Source organism: Marmota flaviventris, chromosome 9 (assembly GCF_047511675.1).
Source record: "Marmota flaviventris isolate mMarFla1 chromosome 9, mMarFla1.hap1, whole genome shotgun sequence".
Taxonomy (NCBI): Eukaryota; Metazoa; Chordata; class Mammalia; order Rodentia; family Sciuridae; genus Marmota; species Marmota flaviventris.
The window spans coordinates 112,997,572-113,019,036 of NC_092506.1; the positions used below are offsets into that span (position 1 = coordinate 112,997,572).

At 42.5% G+C, this 21,465-nt stretch overlaps 1 protein-coding gene across 4 annotated transcripts in view; it reads right to left on the minus strand.

The window, feature by feature from the left end:
- Ets1 (ETS proto-oncogene 1, transcription factor) overlaps positions 1 to 21,465 on the minus strand; it is a 130,724-nt gene that overhangs the window by 33,698 nt on the left and 75,561 nt on the right. For 2 of the 4 annotated variants that reach the window (XM_071616855.1, XM_071616857.1), the window contains one exon: positions 6,500 to 6,601. The exons of the other annotated variants lie outside the window; for them this stretch is intronic. In XM_071616855.1, the coding sequence (XP_071472956.1) occupies positions 6,500 to 6,601 (102 nt within the window). The remainder of the gene's footprint in view (positions 1 to 6,499; positions 6,602 to 21,465) is intronic. 4 annotated transcript variants of the gene reach the window in all.

A 21,465-nucleotide genomic window follows, 5' to 3' on the forward strand; every position in this document is an offset into this window, starting at 1 on the left:
ACTGGAAATTATCAAATGCAAATTTTCAGCCCCATGCCAGATATATTGGGCACAGATTGGAACCCAGAAATCTGTTTTTTAACACAGAATCCAGGTGAGTGACCCTGATGGGCAGTAAGGGAGAGGACCATAATCCTAGCCAAAGGAAATAGTACAGATGAAGGTAATGAGATCAACAAGGGGATTTGACATGTGTTAGTTCCAAAAAGGTCAATGCACAATGATCAAGGAGCATAGTTGCTTGAGACGATTGAAGAGGTAAGCAGGAAACCTGCTAAGAAATTTATCAATTTATCCTAAGCAAAACAGAAAATCACTGTGGTTTATGCAGAGGAATGAGCTGACCACATCTGGTTTTAAGATAGCCTTGGCTATTCTATAAAAAATGGTTTAGAAAGTGAGTATGAATGGATATGGGAAGACTTGTAAGGAAGTTATGGGCATTAGTTCTGGTGAGAGCTGATGGTGGCTTTGGTGACTAGAAAAAGGGTAATACTGATAAGATAAGCAGGCAAATTTGACGTGCTGAATACAGTAGTAGGTAAAATCCATAAAATTTGGTTTACATAGGTGGTACGGAAGAGTGAGATATCAACACCTGCAGATTTGCTGACGGGTCAAGATCTGATGCTAGATCCACGTGCATCTTTACCTCTGCTCTGTCCAGCCCCTCCTGCACCTGCCCACCCTGTTCACAGTGTAGGTCCGTAACTATTGCCAAAACAGCCAAAGTCAAACATCTCCTGAATTTACCTCAGGCTCAATTTCTCACCCAAAGATAATCCTTCCTCGTCTTCCTGTGACCTTTGGCAGGGATGCACTTACTGCAATGATTATTTTAGAGGCCTGAATCTTCAGTGTACCACAGGTTGAAATTGACTTATCAAAGGGTGAAGTTTCAGCACAAAGGTACTACACAAGTTCCTTGCTCGTCATTTCTAAACCTTGGCTAGAAATTCCTGAGCATACATAATGTTTTATTGGCTAAATAAAATGGAAACATAGAAGGAAAAAGATAAATAGCAGTAAATATATTGAAGAAGTAAATCTATTGCCCCTGAATGTTGAAATGAATGGAAATTATATTGCACAAACAAAGGGCAGGTGGCACCTTCCCTCCTATTTGCTTTCAGGAAACTGCTCAGAGTTCAGGCTCTGATCAGGAAGGACAGGAGGGCTCACTGTAGCAGCTATCCCAGGATCTGCTAATGACAGGGGAACCGAAGTTCTAGGGAGTGATGATTTGGATTGCTCTGGGACGTGCCCCAAAAAAAGCTAATGGAAAAATCACCATGCCTCCCTCCAGGAAGATTGACAAAATGATGGAAAATCCCAGCTTGTTAGGGAAAAATAAAATGGGGGGAAGGGATGGGACATTAATTACATAACATCCATTCCTTCAAACAATGGAGGAATCATCAAATGAGTCACTGAGAAACACATCAATGCTCCCCACTAGTCCCCACTCTCCAAGTCAGAGAACGGCTAAGTGGAGGGTTCAGAAATGTCTCCCCTTTAGAAGACAAGTCATTTTCACTCAGAACAAAAGACTGCAGTTAACCAGAGTGTTGCTTCTGAGAGAAGGGTCAACTACAACCTCCCCAATCCCTAGGACAAGGCTAAACAAATTTTGAGTCCATCGACAAATACTTTGTGAATTGAAATTTTCCAAATTTGAATCAACTTTGCTTCCTTCACTCCCATCCAACATAAATTCATGAACTTGAACTGTGCGAGTTTTGTTTTGTGTTTGTTCCCTCCGTTAAATTTATGACTCGATGAAAAGGACTTTACTGATGACGGAAACTGGCCAGGACAACACATGTGGAAATGCAGACCAGGCTAAACGGACAGGCAGCAGTTCTGCTGCAGACTGGAGGTAAAGGACCAGACGGGCCAGGAGGCCCCAGGCACCTCCTAAACATGAGCACCTGGGTAGTGTGATGCCCTTGTGTGGTGAAGGCCATGGACGACAGCAGAAAGCCTAAGAGGATTCCCTAAGTCCACTTCCTCTAACTCCACGCTCTGACAACAGGGTCTGGGCAAGAGTGCTGAGTGGACAATTCTCCACTCAGGTTTTTGCTTCCTGTTTGTGGAGCTGACATTTCCGGGTTCTCACTTGTTCATTCTGAAGGAAGCAGCTGGAGTTACTTTTTTGCCTGTCCACCTCACTGCCCTCTTTAAAAGCCCAGTCCATGTGCAAGTCAGCCACAGTGGCACAGGGGCCCCATTAGTGATACCTGGTGCTGTCCCTCTGGCTGTGGGATTCAAGGGCTGGATCTCCTGAAAAAGTGCTCATAGACCAACTGTAAAACACCCAGCACACATGAGATACCTGCACGTGGATGAAGGCCAAATGACACCGAGTTCAGAGTTCAAGCTCTTGTAGATAGCATAGCAATGCCCTTGGACCCAAAAAATGCAGAAGAAAAAAATCAGAGCTCTGCCCACATTGGAAAAGTGTGAATACTGGTTAAAAAAAAAAAAAAAAAAAAAACACTATATGTAAGTGAACAGTTGGTCAGGATTGTCTTTTTTCAGTGGTATGAGTACCATACTTCAATGTTGGTGAATGATTGTGTTCAAAAGTGGATATTAGGAAAGAATTAAATTCATCATATAAAATACTATGTAGCTTTCTCATAACTATAGCAGTTCTGTTAATTACTCAGATCAATAATAATGATGATGAACTCATTACAGGATAGTTACCCCAAGCAGACCTCTCTATTATTCTTTAAACATTTTTGTCATTACCTATTATAATACTTTCACATTAGACACCAAATAGTTCTAGATTTAGGAACAGCACTTAGACATTTAATCAGAACCTCCATAGATGTTAACTAATTATGGAAAAATACTGAAATGGACTTTGTGTTAATAATTACAATATGCTAAATTCAAATAACACATTTGTCTCAAAATGCTGAGAACCCAACCTGAAGAAATACTAGGCCAATACAGTGTACAGTGGATACTCGTCAACACATGCACTGGATATTGGTAACACAAATGGTATAATTAGATTTCTTGCCCACTCGTCATTTTTTAAGATCCTAAATCTGAGTTTATATTTATTTTAATAACCCTAGGTGTCCGAGAGGGAAGTTGTACTAAATAAATACAGGAATCACTATCCAAGACTGCAGTGTGGAGGCAGGTGTGAGCAGGCGCTCTCCTTGAATCTGCTGGGCCTACTGAGATCATGGCATTTTCAAGGCGGGAAACATGGGCTCATTTTTCACTGTGGCCCAACTCCCAACCACCTCATACATGTTTCAAGTGAAATGTAAAACAGGGCTTTCCATTCACTCATATGCAACTCAAAGTGAATGGCCGTTCCATTTCCAAGAACCCTTCAAGGGTGTTTCATGCATCTTTTTATATCATTCTCGAGTTCTCCGAATTGGGTGGCTCACGTTGACAATGTTACATAGAATTTAAACTTGAACTGGCTTTTTGTTCAGCCAGAAGTTCAAGACAGACTGCCTCACTGGCCTCCAATTTTCTCTCTATGTTCTTAACAAATGACAAAGAGAAGACTAGAGTAGCTGGGATCCTAGGGTTAGGTGGTAAGGGACACAGCTAAGGACAAGAAAACCACGGCATATGTCCCAGCCTTGTGTACCACTATACAGGGACAAATTCTAGTAGATTAAAACGAGATTAGCCATGTGAGTTGGATTTTGTCATAATCAGAGCAGCATGAACCAAACACAAGGATGAATGATGTGCCTTACATCTGAGAACTATAAAGTTTACCTGGACTATAGAGTTTACCAGGACCCTTCACATATAATGTTTTACCTCTGAGGGGCCTAGAAAGGTATATACAAGATTCTCATTTTACAGGTGAGGAAACAAACTCCACCAGATTAAAGGCTTGGCCTAAATCACAGTGGGGAGAGACCAACCAGGGCCAGAAGCCAGTCTTCCAACTCTTAAAGGCCGGGGTCTTTCTGCTCTATTACACTGCAAATAGGAACAGACCACAAATTAAAAAAAAAAAAAAATCAGAGCTGAGAAACAATGAAACCTTTTATTTCTTGGTTTAAAAACAGATAAATTTGAAGAACTAATTCAAAATTAAAAACTATTCCAAGAAACCCTGCATTTCATATAGCTAGCCCCATAAAGACATTATTAAAGCCATTTACATAATCATCTGTATTCTTCTCCTTTCCTGGGACTAAGGATAGTGAAGCTTCCTTCCTTCCACATGATGCAGACAGGTTAAATGACAACCTGGCTTCATTCCCTGTTAGCATTCTCCTGAGCCACCCTAATGGGCCACTGTGTACATAATATAAGGTTAATTAATTATATAGAGGCTTAATGAAATGTTTCTTAAAACAAAAGGAAGAACTCTTCTGGTTTATGTGGGTAGGGGGAAAAGAACAATTTCCAAATGGAAAAACAGGATTCTGAAGATAAGGAAAAAAGAGAGGGACATCATGGGGTTGACTTGGCTTGCTGGTCAAAATGTGGGAGTTCTGGGCTGGGGATATAGCTCAGTTTGTAGAGTGCTTTCCTTGCATGCATAAGCCCTTGGGTTCAATCCCCAGCACCACAAAAAAAAAAAAAAGTGGGCGTTCTGATCTCACTTTTACAATTGGTGTATTCTCACTAAGTCACTTATTCAATTCATGTCTAAAAGAGATCTGCTAAGGGACTGTAGATATAGTTCAGCAGAAAAGCACTTGCCTCAGTTCCATCTCACTATTGAAGAAGGAGGAGGAGGAGGAGGAGGAGGAGGAGGAGGACAGTTCCATCTCACTATTGAAGAAGGAGGAGGAGGAGGAGGAGACAAACGAAGAAGACGACGACGTCAGTTAAGAGGTGGTGTCTATCCTTCATCAGGTTTTACAGTATTCATTTTGTCAATTTCAAGACATACATAAAAGTAGAGGGAACTGTATCATGAACCCCTATTCAGAATCTACCAACCTTTTCAGTTAAAATTTCATCTCATACACACATGTACACACCACAGTGAAGAATGACAAAGCCAATCCCAAGCAATATGTCATTTCACTAATAATTTATTTTCAGATGGATTGTTGGAGATAAAGGAGGATCATGATATGAAAGCTTGCAAGAGGATGATATACTCAAGGACAGAGAAAACAGCTTCAAATTACTTCCCCTAGTTCTTACATTGAGGTTTACAGTTCATTTATTGACCTATCACAGAACTTCTGTTAAAGCCACAGCATCATGATCTGGAAGCTGATAAAGCTGGATCAGAGAAGGATGATTTCTAATGAATTTGGTAGCTGGTCCCTTTGACGCCTACATCCTGCATGCAGAAGGCTTCAGTGAAGATTCTTCCTAACAGCCCATATTCTCATGAACTTTCAACCCTAACTAGAACATACCAAAAAAAAAAAAAAAAAGCTGAAGATTCTGACAACTACCAGAAGGACAACTTCAAAGTACCACAGGGCCATGATGAAGTTGCCTAAAACAAGCCCCAGTGTAGGAGACAACATCCCCTTACTCCTTTCGACCAAGTGGGGAAATGACTGTGGCCACAGGGACTGATAGCAATGGCTCTAGAGTTGATTGTCCTTGAGAAGTTGCTATTGGCCTCCAAGAGGATGCACCCAATAAAGATGTTCATGTTCTCACTGCCCTCTCTCATTCATGAAAAGATGGAGGGGAAGTAGAGTAGCAGGAACCAGTGTCTTTTTGCTCCTCCACTAGAGGCACTAGAAGCCTGGCAGGCAGGACTTCATCCAAGGGAGCTAATAGTATCCATAACACTTCTGGCTGAGGTTAATGCAAAGAAGGAAGAGAAGTGTCCCTCCTCAGCCCCTGGCTCGGTTTTCATAAAACTAATGATGTGACAAAGTGGTGGGGGACAAGCAGAAATGTTGTCTCAGCAAGAACTAAGCAAGAAATGGCTCAGTGCTACCCATCCAACCAAACAGTCAATCACTGTCACCCAACAATGGGACACTACAATACCTGTAATGGGCTCTCATCACTTAGGGAAATCTACACCTGGTTGGTTGCCTTTCTCTCATACCCAATCCCCTCCAAAACATTGGCCATTAGAAACCACTCCAAGGAAAGGAGAAAGAAGCTGCACATAAAATCCCCAATTTGAGACTGCCCCAAAATGGGAGCCAGTCTCAAATTACAGCATCTCAATTGTTCTGCCAATGCACACAGCCACTAGCGAATGCACACTGTTTGGGTACAACGTGCCAACTCTGAGGTAGACGCCTCTTCGCAGAGGGAAGCTGCCCTAGGACAAAAGAGATGGTCTGCTACAAAACAAAGCATGCTCCAAATGGCACCAAGAAGCCAGCCCTGGGTCCTGCAGCAGGGCCTGAGAAAGAAGCCTGCAGAGACAGCCAGACACGTTGAACATCTGTAGGAAGTGACCTCAGACTTCTCCCTCTCTCCCTTCATCCACCCCCTGCCCCATCCCCCAAAAGGAGTTTTAACACATTATTACCACTGAAGTCCTGAGGATTTGGTGACTCACCAGGCACACACATGGTTCCAATGAGCCCTTGACCATTACATGGTAGGGAAGCAGGAAAAACAAATGAAAGCAGTTGTAATTCGGCAGCGCCGGAGTTCAGACCTGCCAGACAAAAGGGATTGCAGGCATGTTCCCAAATTCGTTCAGGCACCTGACATGCAAAAGCTATTTTTAATCACTGGATTTATTTCTTTCCTAGCCCCTCCACCATCCTCACCTCAGCAAATGTATTGGAAGGCAGAGCACGGCCCAAATCAACTCCAGGTGTTCAGGGAAGCCCAGAAAGGCTCTTCCGTTCCAGGATCCAAGCCAGCAAGCAGAACCACCCCCTGGGTCCTGCATTTAAATTTTCTCTCTGTGTTCCTTAGAGTAGTTCAAATCTCCCACCCAAAACATTGGGCAAACAGCCAGAAAGAGAGGAGATATTTGAATGAAGGTGCCCTGCTAGAAAAACTTCTAGATATGTGTTATCTCCAGCAGTTTTGGCAAATGAAGGCACATGAAACAGTCTCAAAGCTCCTGAGATGGAGCTTGCTTTCATTCTGTACCATGCTCTACCTGCCTTGCAATGAGGATTACATGAAAGGCATTTGAAAATGCCAACACCTGATACATAGTAGATGCTCAATAAATTATTGGTGGCATCTTATAAAACATAACTGAAAAAATACATGATTGTACTACCTAATGCTTAGAGAGACAACAAGGAGAAGGGATGTGACCATTTCTCCAGATACAAACAACTGAGAAAATGAGCAAAAAAGAAGGAAAATCAGATTCTGAGACAGAAGTGGAAATTGAAAACACCTAAAACTGGCTCTTTTTTTTTAACAGATTAATTTCATACCTCTTCCTCATCCTTTTGTGGCAATTATCTGAAATATGTTTGCCATGACTACACTTCACAGCTACATGAATCCAATTGGCCTCTGTTTTTTTAAAAAAACTTCCCATCAATATGGCACAAAATCAAAGTATAATTTTGTATTCAAAACTCTTTTCTCTACATTTGGAATTTGCCAAAACTCAAGTTACATTTTACCATAGTCATTTATGGGCCTTTAAATTAATGCCACTCTGATTAAAAACCCCAGTACTGGGGGCAGAAAAAAGATAGGAAGAAATAAAAGAAGGAAGGAAAAGAGAAAGAGAGATTTGAAGAATAACTTAAAGTTTTGAATGATCACTTCAAACCATGTACAAAGTGCTTCACATGTTTCAAATCATTTCCTATATACATGATTACACTTGACTCGCACCAAATAACTTATTTTTATAAGTCCAAAATGTCCCAGAGCAGTATGATTTCTTTGTCTTAAAAAACACAAAGTCCCAGCCACCACATCACTAAGGAGGAAGAGGGAGCATGACCCTTTCCTGCAGCTCTACAGCCAGCCATACTGCATCCAACGGGTTCATCCCATGATGCACTTGGGTGTGTGCACGCTCACACACGTGCCCACACACATGCTAGGGATGGAACTCAGGGCCTGTAATATGCTGGGCAAACACTCTACCACTGAGCTACACTCCCAGCCCTATTCTGAACAAGGGAAACGCTTACCTTGCCCTCAACTAAAATACTCACAACTGAGTCAGGCTTTTGGTATTGACATGGATAATCCCACCTGAGAAAATGGAAAACATTTGATGTCCCACATCTTCCTATTATCCCAGCTTCTCCTAGCAGTCTTTGAGGCTTCCACCTCTAAGATGCTAAAGATGCCAGTTAATTTGGAATAACCAATTGATTTTAATTTCACTTATTCCTTCCTATATTTATCACTATGGCTATTTGGACAGAATTCTTCATTTAAAAAGCATTTTGTCCAATCCTTTAGTATGACCCTCAAAACAACCAAGTGAAACCTCTTCTCCACAGGCAAGGAAACTGAGACTCAGTGCTTTCTGCAGATGAGAAGAGCCTCCATCACTGAGACTTTCTGCAGACAGCAGTACAACCCAGAGTTACAGGCACCGCTGCACATCTTACCAGCACTGGCCTGCACCAAGCCCCGGCCCAGGGCCTACTTGGCACTTAGTCGGGGGACAAAGTGGACATGGCCAGGAGGGGTCCTGAAAATCACCAGGAAGGCTGGACTGGTCAAGGTGGAGGATCAGGAGTTTTCTTTATGGGCAAAGGAAAAATCTGGGCAAACAAATGGAGTAGAGCCCATTTATTTAGGCTGGAAGAGGTAAAGTTTTTCTGCACTTTTGAACTGTTTTCTCAAGGCCTGCCTCTCCCTCCCACGCAGGAAACAAACACAGAGACCGGCCTCTTTCCAGAGGGTGCTCCAGTGGCTCAGAGCTAGCCTGGGAAGGACAGAAGGAAGAGAGACTTAAGAGAAAGGAGACAGGAGCTGGGGACAGATGGGCCATGGCCACAGGAGGAGGAGGAGGGGGACATGGGCAGCCAGGGAGGAAGCAGGACCTGGGAAGAGAAAGAGGGTAAGAGCTGGCAGAGAAGGAGGCACAGAGGGAAGGAAAGCAGAGAGCAGAAGAAGGGAATATTAGAAAAATTTTAACCAGATTAAAAAGAGAAAGCAGGATAGGGACAGGCTGGGAGGAGGCAGCCACTTACTCTCAGTTGATCAAGTTCAGAAAACAACACTTTTCCATAAGTTTTGAAAGGAAATTCTCTCCCCACTTTCTTATTTATTTATACATTATATAAATACATTTTTAAACCAAAAAAGGGCTGTCTTTCCAATGGGAAAAAGCCTTGTTTGAGATGAAAGCCAGTCTTCAAAAACCCCTCAAAGGAAGCTGAAACCCCACATGTCTTGGTGCTACAGAAAGAAAAACAAAGTGGACATTCTTCCTAGTTCTAAGGCTTTTTTATGCAGATGTGTTTTTCTTTTAATAAATAAATCTGGACAGAAAAGGAAAATGCACACCCATACACATTCACACAGCACGACTGTCTGTTTTCAACCCAGGGAAACCACGATGAAACATAAAAATATTTCATTCCATTTTCCCAGTGTAGGAGACAAAGATTCTCACTATGCCAGGCACTGGTGTGGAAGCAAAGCACTACACAAGCAGCCCACACTGCCCAATCGACAAAGGAATGAGAGGTGATCCAGGGAATGGCAGAACCTAGGGAAACCCACCATCTGTCCCCAGAAGTCACCTCACCTCAGACACCAGCTGCTCCCCTCTCTGAGCCATTCCATTTCATTCATAAGCCACAATAATGATTAAAAAGTGATCCTACACATTAAGTTAAATCTGCCTTCTTAAGAGTTCCATCCATCAACCCTAGTTCTGTTGGCTGAAGACACAGTGTGCAAATTTAATCTTTCTTATCTAAAAGTTTTCAACTGCTCTCCTTTGTCATATCTTCTGTCCAGGTTTTAAAACTCCCAGATTCCTCAAACTACTCATGATGACATGGTTTTTGGCCACCCACCCCCACCTAGAAGCATTTCTATGTCCCTAAAGATCTTCATAAGCGTCTACAGACAAACATACTTCTCCAGATCAAAATGAGACCAAGTTGATCACTGTATCCTGCAAGCGTTGGTCAGTGAAGTCTAGGACAACATTAACAGTCACTCAAAGTACACTGCTACCCCCCCCCCATATAAACTGATATGGAGCCTGTTCTGCACCTATTGACTGAATTTTATTAACCTCAAAGTAAAGTTTTACATTTCTCCACATTAAACTTCACCTTGTTTGTTTTGCCCATGTGTAGACACTTTTTTATATCATGAATCCATCCTCATCCTATCATCTACCCATCTCAGCTTTGCACCAGCTGCAGCTTACTAAGTATGTGTTCTGCGTCTTTCTCTATTCTAAGCCCCTGATGTTGTTGAAAAGGCAATGACCAAGTGCTGAGCCCCCATAACATAACACGAGAGACTGTGCATTACTTTGACACTGACACATTAATCAAGACCCTTTGGGTATAGTTGCTCAGTGAGTTACAAATCCTCCTGACTTTACTATCATCAGAGCCACATATCTTCATCTCGACCACAAATATATCATGGAAAAACTGAGACAAAAGCATTACTGAAATCAAAAGATGAGGCCACGATATTCCAGCGGCTCTACAATATGAAGTCAGTTCCCCCCTTCAGTTTCTCCCTAGCACCAGACAAATGCAAAGACAGGATGGGAATGGCTGAGCTGAGATTCAGACTTTTGCACAATAGAGAAAGGCACAGAAAAAAAGGGGGAAAGAGTGGAGAGATAGGAGAGAGGGAGAGAGAGAGAGAGAGAGAGAAAGCATGCTGCTGCACAGCAAAGCTTTGCTTCCAGAAACAATGGGCAGTTAAGAGAACAATGGCTACAGACAAAGTGTTGGTCTATTTATATCTGCCACAGTGAGTCCCAGACAGGAGGAACTGGAAGTCTGCCCTGTATGCATAGCTCCAACTGGACCAGAGCTAGGAGGAAGATGAGGTCACCAAGAATTTTGCCTGCTTAGGAATGGGCTTCTTTTTTGCTCACACAGCTCCTGCTTAGCCCAAAGGATCTCTTTAGCCGAGAGAAGAAGTTTGCTTGCCCACTTCTGTAGCACAGCCCTGCCGAGAAGGGTTGGTTCAGAAAGGCAGCTGCTGCTCTGCCCAGCCCAAAGCAATTAAGGCCTCTCTCTACAGAGGTCACAGGAAGGCGGAGATGCCAAGGACAAACCAACGGATCGATGGAGGTCAGCTCTATGGTTCCTGAGCCAACAGTCTTATCAGTCTGTTAATTACACATGTTTAGGGACACCATAAAAGAGTTTTTCCATGGGAAAGTTCCCTCCTTACTTCTCTGGAGCTGAATAAAGAGGCCAAGAGCTGATATTCAGAGATGTGTGCAAGGAATCTCAATGGAAATCTCTTCTTTCCCTCACCTTCAGCCCTTGTAGATGGTTTCTGTAGTTTCTGGAATTTCACCTTTGGCTCTAACATGATTTTGGAGTGATAATCAATTTTAATCCTTCCCAACTGTGTTATTTATATTCTTAATCCACCTGCAGGTTTACTCAAAAGGGCCACCAGTGATCAGATTAGCCTGCAATAGACACCAAACTGAAAATGCATAGCATCTGGGCCCTAGAGGATGCACAGAGAAAGAGGCATAGGAATGAGACCCTGCGGGCAGTCACCTCCTTTATTCTGAGTGTCACCAAAGCTCATGGCATTAAGGCACAACAAACAGTCGGCAACCACATCCGCTGGACCAGTCCACATTACAGCCATAAGAATTCTAAGTGCAAATCTGGGATCTGCCAAAAGCAAGAAATTCGGGACTTAATACTGATTCTCCTGCAAAGTGGCTTTGGTTTTCCACCCATGCCTCTGCCTTCCTGTCACTGACTTCCTTTCTTGTTCCTTAGGGACAAGGACTGAGTCCACAGGGACTCAGTCCTGTGCCTCTTTCCCTGTGCCATCCTCCAGGGCCCAGATGCTATGCATTTTCAGTTTGGTGTCTGTTGCAGGCCAGTCTGATCACTGGTGGCCCTTTTGAGTAAACCTGCAGGAGGATTAAGAATATAAATAACACTGTTGGGAAGAATTAAAATTGATTATCACTCCAAAATCATGTTAGAGCCAAAGGTGAAATTCTAGAAACCAATATTTGAGTGGGTAGAAAGGAGTCCTAAATAAGATTATTTTCCTCCTTTTCATTTAAATAGCTTGAGATATTTCATGGCGAATATGCCAGGTATTGTTTCCATATTGAGGGGGAACTAGTGGCAAGCATTTAATGCTCTATAATTTAAAAGCTTAAACACAGAGAGGCAAGGGCTAGACATTTCTGGGGTCATCGGCTGACACTAGTTACATGGAAAGAACTAGGTTCCTTCCCCAACCCCACACTCTCTTCATTATCTTCACAAGTCCATGAGTCAAGCAGCTCAGGGTTCAGACCATGTGGAAGGCACCCTAATAAAGTTGAACTTCTGAGATAAAAGAGATAATATGCATGAGGTGACAGCAAACAAACATTCCAGTACATCTTTCATTCTATGCAGATGGTAGTGACAGAAACCCAGATGAAGCACTGACCATCTGAAATACACCACACAGGAAAGATCCAAGCGGCTGCAAGGGCCACGTGACCTCATTCAGTATTTCATTCAAATACTGCTTCCTCTACTTCTCTCCACCCTTAACTCCCTACAGGCTAAATATTCCTTTCTTTCCAAGGGCCCTGCTGACTCACCCCAGCGTAATATAAGACAGCCACATGGGAGCCACATGGTTGGAATGGAGAAAAGGCAAAGAGAGAGACATTTCTAGCCTGAAGCAAGGCTGACATCAGAGAAGATGCAAAAATTCCCAACCATAGCATGTTTGGCAAGCACAGGAGACAGCTCCCCTCTTCACCTATCACAGTCTTCAAAAATGCCTGCATGAAAGCAGAACACAAACAAATGGCATGGCCCCAACCCAGGACACCTGGAGCTTACAGTCTCAGGCTTTATGTATTCCAAAACTTATGAGATAAAGGCCCCCCACTCAGTTCTGTAAACCCAAATATATGTCCCTAATGAGCCAAAAATCCTATTATTTGAGACACTTACATATTAATTTTAGAGCCCTAGCTGAAGTTTCCAGAGCTACTAACAAGGTACTTAGGACCCAAAGAGACCAACTTTGAAGGGAGAATGGTTACTCTCCCCAAACCACTAACCCTGTCATCTGAAGCTACTCCGTGATTTGTGCAGACCTACTTATCTATAATTTTGGCCTCTATTCTCTTCAGCTTTGGCCTTTTTTTTTTTATAACTTGGAGCAGTAACTACCAACCCATGCATTCTACTTAAATGTTCACACATTTCTTATTTCTGCTGCTCTGTCCTCCTCACTCTGGCTATGTGATGCATAAACCCTTATCTGTAGCCAAAAAAGCAGAAAATAAGAATTTTCAGAATTTGCTATAAAACTTTAACAACTCCTCAGAGGGAGGTTCTCCCTACTGGCAACCAGACACTATTATAAGATGAATGAAAAGGAAGCTGCCGAAAAAGAAGGAAAAGCTGAACTCTGTCATTGGTCAAGGGTCCTACGCTATTCCTGGAACTCAGAAGGAAACTTAGATATCATCTACTTCAAACTTTTTCTTTTACTGATGGGGTAATGAATCTCAGAGAGTTGACACCAATAGCCTTAGGTCACATGGTTACTAATTCTAGACCCTATGACTCCCTGTCATTTTTTTTTTCTTCTACCCCATTGCTGTTTACTTACTGCCATGGATTGGGAGAGAGAGTGTCCTCCAGGTCTTCATGATAAGCAAGCCCTGGTTCATCATTCTTGATATAATACACTATTCCTGCCTAGCTCTTAAGAACCATAGAGGGACAGCCCATCCAAAGATCCAACAAATATGATAGGATTCAATGGACCCACGAAGCTATCTGCTTCCAATACAGGTTATAAGTTTTGAGTAAGAACAGTCACAGACTCTACAGTAGAAGACTTTCCTTCGAACAGAGATTTCCTGTTGTATAGAGAGAATCATAAAACAAGTAATCTGTGATGCCCAACTTCAATTGCATACCAGCTCTGAAATGTGAGGCTGCTATTCCTATCAATCCAGAAAAAAGTGAAAATGAACAGGTGATTTCAGTAACTTTTATCTAAAACTCACTGAAAGGAAAACAATGAGTCATGTCATTTGGTGGCTAATACTGCCATCCCAGCCCCACTGGTGTGCCAAACAGGGTAACCAAGAGGGATACAACAAACCCTACTGGCAAAGCCAAGACATAAAATCAAGGGCACAGGCCTATGAATTGAGCCTCTGTGTCTATGATAAAACTGTCTAGCCCAAAAAAGCATGAAGTCCTGAAGCAACACAAAAATACCGCTCGACTTCTAAATGCAAATATATACAGATAGCAGAGACCTAAGGCTTCAAGGAAAGACATACCTAGCCTTGATTTCTTTTATCCCACACAGGTTTCTCCCTCTCCTTTTCACAATGGGTCTCTCCTAATGGCCCCAAACACACAGACTGCAGCATCCTGGCAATCCCACTGCTGCCCCAAAGTCTCGCCCACACAGGCCCAGAGCAGACAGCCTCGATGCCTCTTCCAGCAACAAACCCAAGAGAGGCTGACAGGGTCGCCAGGCAAACCCAATCTCCAGATCAATGGGCAAGACAGACCAATAGGTGGAGAGCAGAGGAAAAGGGATCAATGCAAGAGGCAGGCAGCCGAAGCCACTCTCCATCTGCCTGGGTCAGGTGGGAAAGGGAGAGACTAGGATGCAAAGCCCTCATCCGCTGCTAATAAATGGCTCTGCCTCATCAGGAAGCCATTAGGAAATTGCAGCCACCACAGCCCAAGCTCCCCGTACTGAACTGTCTGCACGCAGCTGGTAAAAGCGCTCATTATCTCCACCCAGCCCAGACATACACTGGCTCACTCCACCATGGAGTCCAACCAAGGAAGACAGCTCATTGCAGCCTGAGCTTGAGTGAGGATGGAGAAGGAACTGACAAGGTCCTTGGAGATGGGAAGGTGCAGGGCTCACCCAGGTGTGTGCTCCAAGCTCTCATTGTGAACAGGGGTCCACGTCCTCATTCCCAGTTAGACAGTAATTTTTTTTTACATTTATTCTTTAGTTGTAGGTGGACACAATACCTTTATTTCAGTTTTTATGTGGCGCTGAAGATCGAACCCAGTGCCTCATGCATGCTAGGCAAGCGGTTTTTCTCTGAGCCACAACCCCAGCCCAACAGTAATTTTTTAACTCACAAAGACATATGGATTGAGAGTGGGCATGGGGCTACTTTTAGGGTGATTAAAAGATGCCAAAATTAGTTGTGGGCAACATGGTGCACAACTCTAAATGTACTAAAACCACTGAAACCTACATTTTTTAAATGGTGTATTTTGTCATGTGAATTTTATCTCAATTTAAATAACAATAAATCTTAAAAGAGAAGGATCTACTGACCCACCAAGTAATGCAATGGGATCTGTGTGGTGACTGATGGCCATGGATCCTACATTTGGAGTTTCCCTTCTAGTGAGCAAAACAAATGGCACCTAATTACACAAACGATAGATACGTGCTCACAACACTCCAATGATGGCTAATGTGAGATGTTTTGCAATGGAGACTAGGGCAGGGGCTGGGTTCCAGAAATACTGAGAAAAGAGCCAGAAAGAGCCTGCTGATGTCTTGGGTGGGAGGGAATAAGGTGACAAGGACAGTGCCAATAATGGGTGGATGGCATTACTGAGAGGGGCAGACAGAGAGAGGATGAAATGGCCCACACCCACCTCTGACACATGGAAGGGTTTGACACAGGAGCTAGGCTATGCTCACTGGGACACTGTGGGAGCAGCTGGGCAAGGTCCACTTCCAGAGGCAGACACCTGGTGTGGGCAGCTTCTGGGACCACTTATGTTGAAGACTCAGAGGAAAGGCCACAGACTAACAGAGACAAACAAAAACCTTGCCCACAAATGATTCCAGCAAAGGCCTCTCCAGCCTCCTTCCAAAGCAACACTTGCATTTTTATAAGGCTCACTGGGGAAAGAAGTATTCTTCAGACTCTGGTTCTTGCTCCCTGGCTGGAGGTTTCTCTCCCAACCCCAGTGAGGTGACAGAGGAGGGGCAGACAGAAGGTGAACTTCAAGCAAACAAACATGGGCACAGGATCCCTGGACGGGAACTGACGAAGGTGTAGTCACAATACTGTGACAGCAAGGGATCTTTTTGGGAAATTCTTTTCCGAGAGGGATCTGTGAGTTCGGTCCCCTGGAATGCCCTGAAGCAGCTCTGATTGGTTCCCTGGCCCTGACTAAGATTGAGCAGGGCCCCACCCGCAGATGAGTAAACACAGGGAGGAGGAGGGAGGAGGAGCAGGAGGGGCAGGAACCAGAAAAGGCAAGTGCTGACTCTGGTTCAGGGAATAGACAAGATGAAATTCAGGGAAGTGTGCCTGTGTGTGTGTATGCGTGTGTGTAGGTGTCAGTATGTGTGTGTGTGTGTGTGTGTGTCAGAAATCAAGAAATAATTCTCTGGGCCTTACACACCACTCCAGTTGGGATCCAGCCCTGCCTTGGCAGCTGGCTCATTGGTTCTTTATAATATACTGAATTAGTCACTGGATTAGCAAGCACATTTACACACACTGGCGCACAGCTGTTTAAAGACACACGATCCCCTTTTCTAGGTGCCAGATTCTGGCTGTAAATCAACCACTGCAATCAGCAACTGGCAAACCCCAGAAGTACACGGTTCCTACAGATTTCTTTAGTTGCACAGCACTTTAGGAAAAGTCAGCCAGAGTGGAGATAGTCTAACACGCATGTAGGGGATGGGCAGGAGACAGGGCAAAAAAAGACAATGGGCTTTTCTCCATATTTTTTGTATCTTATGGAAGATGCCAAACAATTCACCAACCTGGACCTTCACTTTGAGGAGGGCAGCCTGGCTCAGGAAATGACGCCTGGGAAAAGGGGAGCCCCTTTCTGTGTTATCAGTCTATAGTTTCCCTTTTAAAACTTCTATGCCCAGGTGACCTCTCAGGAAAGAAAGGATGCCAAGGCAGAGAGGAGTACTTCAGCAATAAAAATAATTCGGGGTCCTGATAACCATTCTAAGAAGATGCCGCGATGAAGAGGCCAGCGTAATGCCTGAAAATAATGCTTCAGAGTTAGAAACTGACCCAACCCCGAGCTCAGGCATGGTAAGTATGCGTGAGAGGGATTGGAAAATAATATAACTGGCCGCAGGGACTGTTCTGGCCCACTTGGTTATGGGGGTGTCAAGTGGAAAATTTTCTGTAACCAGGTTAACAGTAACCACAGTTTTAACAACCACTGAAGTAATAACAGCGTCAGCAGCAATGAACATTTGTACAGAACTTGGTAGCCTGAGAGATAATGATAATACCGTTGGTTGAGACCCTGTGGCAGTGAAAAAGGATTTTACAGGAATTATTTCTAATCCTTGAAAAAGTCCTGAAAGCTCTTTATTATTATCTCCATTTAAGGATAAGTAAAGCAAGGCTTAGGAAAGTTAAATAATTTTGAGGACAAATTAGTAAGCAGTAAGTCTGAATTCAAACCCAGGGCGTGTTACCAGCCTCGAGTGAGGAATATTACTATAATCAACATCATAAAAGTGAGGTGGTGTGGTTCAGGGACAAAGATAATTTACGATTTAAAAAAAAAAAAACAGGGGCTGGGGATGTGGCTCAAGCGGTAGCACGCTCGCCTGGCATGCGTGCGGCCCGGGTTCGATCCTCAGCACCACATACAAACAAAGATGTTGTGTCCGCCGAAAACTAAAAAATAAATATTGAAAATTCTCTCTCTCTCTCTCTCCCTCTCTCTCACTCTCTCTAAAAAAAAAATAAAATAAAATAATAAGTGTAAATCTTTTGACTTGGAGATCTCACCTACCAAATGGGAAAAACAGAACTTCTCTATACAGTAAGATTATGGTTAAAAAAAAAAGAAGAAAGAAAAGAAAAGAAAAAAAGAAACCTATGGCATAAATAAATCTACCTGAGAAATTAAGGCAAGAACCAAGTACCAATTACTAAATGAGATGAATTACACTTAGTCTCTGTTGGAATAGGAATTTGGGGAAGATTCACAAATATTGTGACTAGCTTGTGTAGGAAGAGACTTGTGTGTATCTTGTACCAGTTTTTGGAAATTCAAATATTATCTCTCCAGAATTGGTTGGCCTATAAAAGCATTGAAAATACTATTTTCTTACAAAGAAAGGCATCTAAGGGCAACTGGAGATTTGCTTCATCTTTGTTCACTGCTCACTGCCTACGCCATACCAGAGGCAGAACATGCCAGGCAAAGCCCTATGAGTCCAGGACAAGTCATTAGGGTCCCATCTCATTCAAAACTAAGTCACTGTTTGTCCACCTAGCACCCAAAATCCTGTGGAGACTCTGCAGCCAGCATGAAATTTCAAAGTTCTTCCATCAACCCACCCATCACACAAGAGTATGGACGAAGGTAGAAAAACCACAAGGATCCCCTAAGTGAAGCCTTCATAAATCCAGAAATAGGTGCTTTATTATTAAAAAAAAAAATCTCCGTTGAATCTGAGGTCAACTCCGGGTCCACCACGTAGATGTTGATTCATTCCATGTGCGTGTTTATTTTTCTACAAACATTCCTGCTGCATCAAGTGGCCTCAAGGCCTAGACTTGTGTCTCTGAATGTCCCCTCCCTGGAAAATTCTCAAGCATGGGTGGAGCCCTCACTTCATTCTCCGAAGTCCTAATCTGGAAATGGGGGGCCAAAGGACCAATGCTACATGCAAGTTTAGTAAATTTAGTAAGCCACCTTTCTTTGTCCATCTCGGACTTGAAAATGCACCGTGGAAATTATGTGAGCTGTGGGGCTTTTTCCCCCTTTCCCTCTACTGCACATCTCTATGGTAAATATTTACAGATAAGCTGAATATTTTCTTCCTAACCCTAATGATAATGAGGAGCCTAAAAGAGAACATACTGCCCAGAACATACTGCCTCTTAAAAAGAATGTTATCAAGTTTTCTCTCAGAATAGGTTGTAAGTAAGCAGGACTTTATAATTAGGAAAGATCTAAGTCCAAATGTGTAACTGAAAATGTATGACCCTGAGCAAGTTATCTGAACCTTTCTGAAATCAGTTTTTACCTACAAAAATGAGGATTAAAACACCAACACTATAGGATTATTTAAAGAATGTGATTATTTCTATAAAGCACCTGACACATAGTAGGTGCTCTATAAATACTAACTTTTCTTATTCCTCATACCTGCAACACAGCAATGTATACAGACCCAAAAAAAGCACCCAATAGTTTTAAAGAACATTTGATTTCCATTAGGACCCAGGGAAGGTGTAAGATTGAACTCTTAATCTATGTGAAATCAAGGATGCATTTCCTGTACACATGTGCATGATTCACCCTGGGAAGTTCTTATGTATACAGCATCACCACTCTGTATCCTATCTCCCACTAATTTAATAACACTCTTTGAATCGCCAATAACTCCAGAGCACTTTTGAAATGTGAACTTATTATCTTTCTCACTCTCTCCCAGAGAAAGGCTGCTCGCTCACTGGAAGTAACCTACTTCAAGAAGAATACAGAGTGCAGAAATCATCTGGTATCTCAGGGTGAAAACAGACTCAGGTGTCCTGATTCTTTCTCCAGGCAACAGAGGCACATGGGATGACCACCCATGCAGACCTGTCCAGTCAATAGCATAGAAAATGTTCAACCTGGCAATGGCAAGATCAAGTACCCTAGGTCTGACCCAAAGCTGTTCCAAATGGAGGGCACTCAATCAGAAGCCTGACCTCCAGTTTAAAAAGGAGACATACTTTGTGGCCACTCTAGGGTTTACTTTACAAGTGCTAAAATTTTCTTGGCAAGTATTAAAAAGTGCCAGATTTTTTTTAAAGCCAAATTTAAAATTCTTCTTTGTATTTTTGCTACAATCAGATGTACCACCCTCTATTTCCCATGGCTACCTCCTCTTTCCCAATAATCCAGAGGCACCCAAGGATACCACTGGTTACCTACGATTTATACCCACTTGCAAGGAAACAGCAACATGCCAAGGAATAATTCCCAGCTAACAACCTGTCATTTGGCTCTGGAATGCTCTGGCTTCCCACATGACCAAAACAAGATAGAGGTGGGAAGGAAGCTTACTTTTATTGCTAAGAACATAAGAGCAACACATTGTGTTAGGGAGATAATCCAATACAATTTTGCTAAACATGTATTTACACACTTATACAAATAAATATATATTTATACATTATATATATATATATATTTATACATTGTATTAAATTATATTAGCCTAGTTGTATCAGATTTACCTTCCTAACACAATGTGTTTATATATTGAGATAGATATATAGAGAGATATATAGATATAGATAGATATGTTATATGTTCATACCTAGTGCCATAGTTTTGTTAGTTTCCATTTGACACAGAAGACACTTACTAACAAAGGAAAAATAAATAAATCACTCACCTAAGATACCATTAATTTTTGTATGCCTCTTAGACACAGTTCTTTCCTATAACATGCACTGTGAGATTCAAAGATTTCTGCTTTTTATTTTATTTTTCCTAAAGCACTCCTCCAGCTACCTGAAGTTGCTGCTACTCATTAAAAAGAAGATCCATTTTAATGGATCTTCTTTGCTAAAAAGGGTAAACTAGCACAGAAGACCCAAACAATGTGCCTCATAGTTGAATATAGAGATTGAACAGGAATTATTTTTAAATCTCTTTAAATTTAATATATATATATATATATATATTTTTTTTTTTTTCCAAGTCCACGGTCAACTTTTCCCAAAGGGAAACTACATATTTGTCTAGCAGTCTGTGGGGTAGCTCACATTCTTTATTTGGTGGGAGGACTGTGTGTGTGTCTCTGTGTGTCTGTGTGGTACTAGGGATTGAACCTGAGGGTACCCTACCACTGAGCTACATCCCCTGCCCTTTTTAATTTTTTATTTTGAGACAGGGTCTCACTAAGTTACCCAGGCTGACCTTGAATTTGCAATCCTCTCTGCCTTGGCCTCTGGAGTCACTGGGATTACAAATGTGCATCACCATGCTCATCTTCCTGTTCCTTCTTGAAAAGGAACTATCTTGCCGTTTTATAATGGATATCAGTGCAACCTGTCTGTATCCTATGTGACTGGGATCCATGCAACCTGCTCAAAGGCTCAATAGTCAGCCAACTGCATGGGATTCCTTAAGTACATGTAAAGTATGCAGAGGAAATCTACCTCTACCAAGGAGAAGAGGATGTCTTGTCGATACTTTGACTTCATACTACCGTTTATTGCTGTTAATGTTTAAGTGAATGTACTCAATATTCATTAAAACAAAGAAATATTTGAAATGGTTGTGTCTGGATGCAAATGTCAGGGCATTCAGTGAACTGTGGCTTCATCTTCTAACTTTGCAACTGTTTTATGCAACCTTGGGAGAACAACTTGGC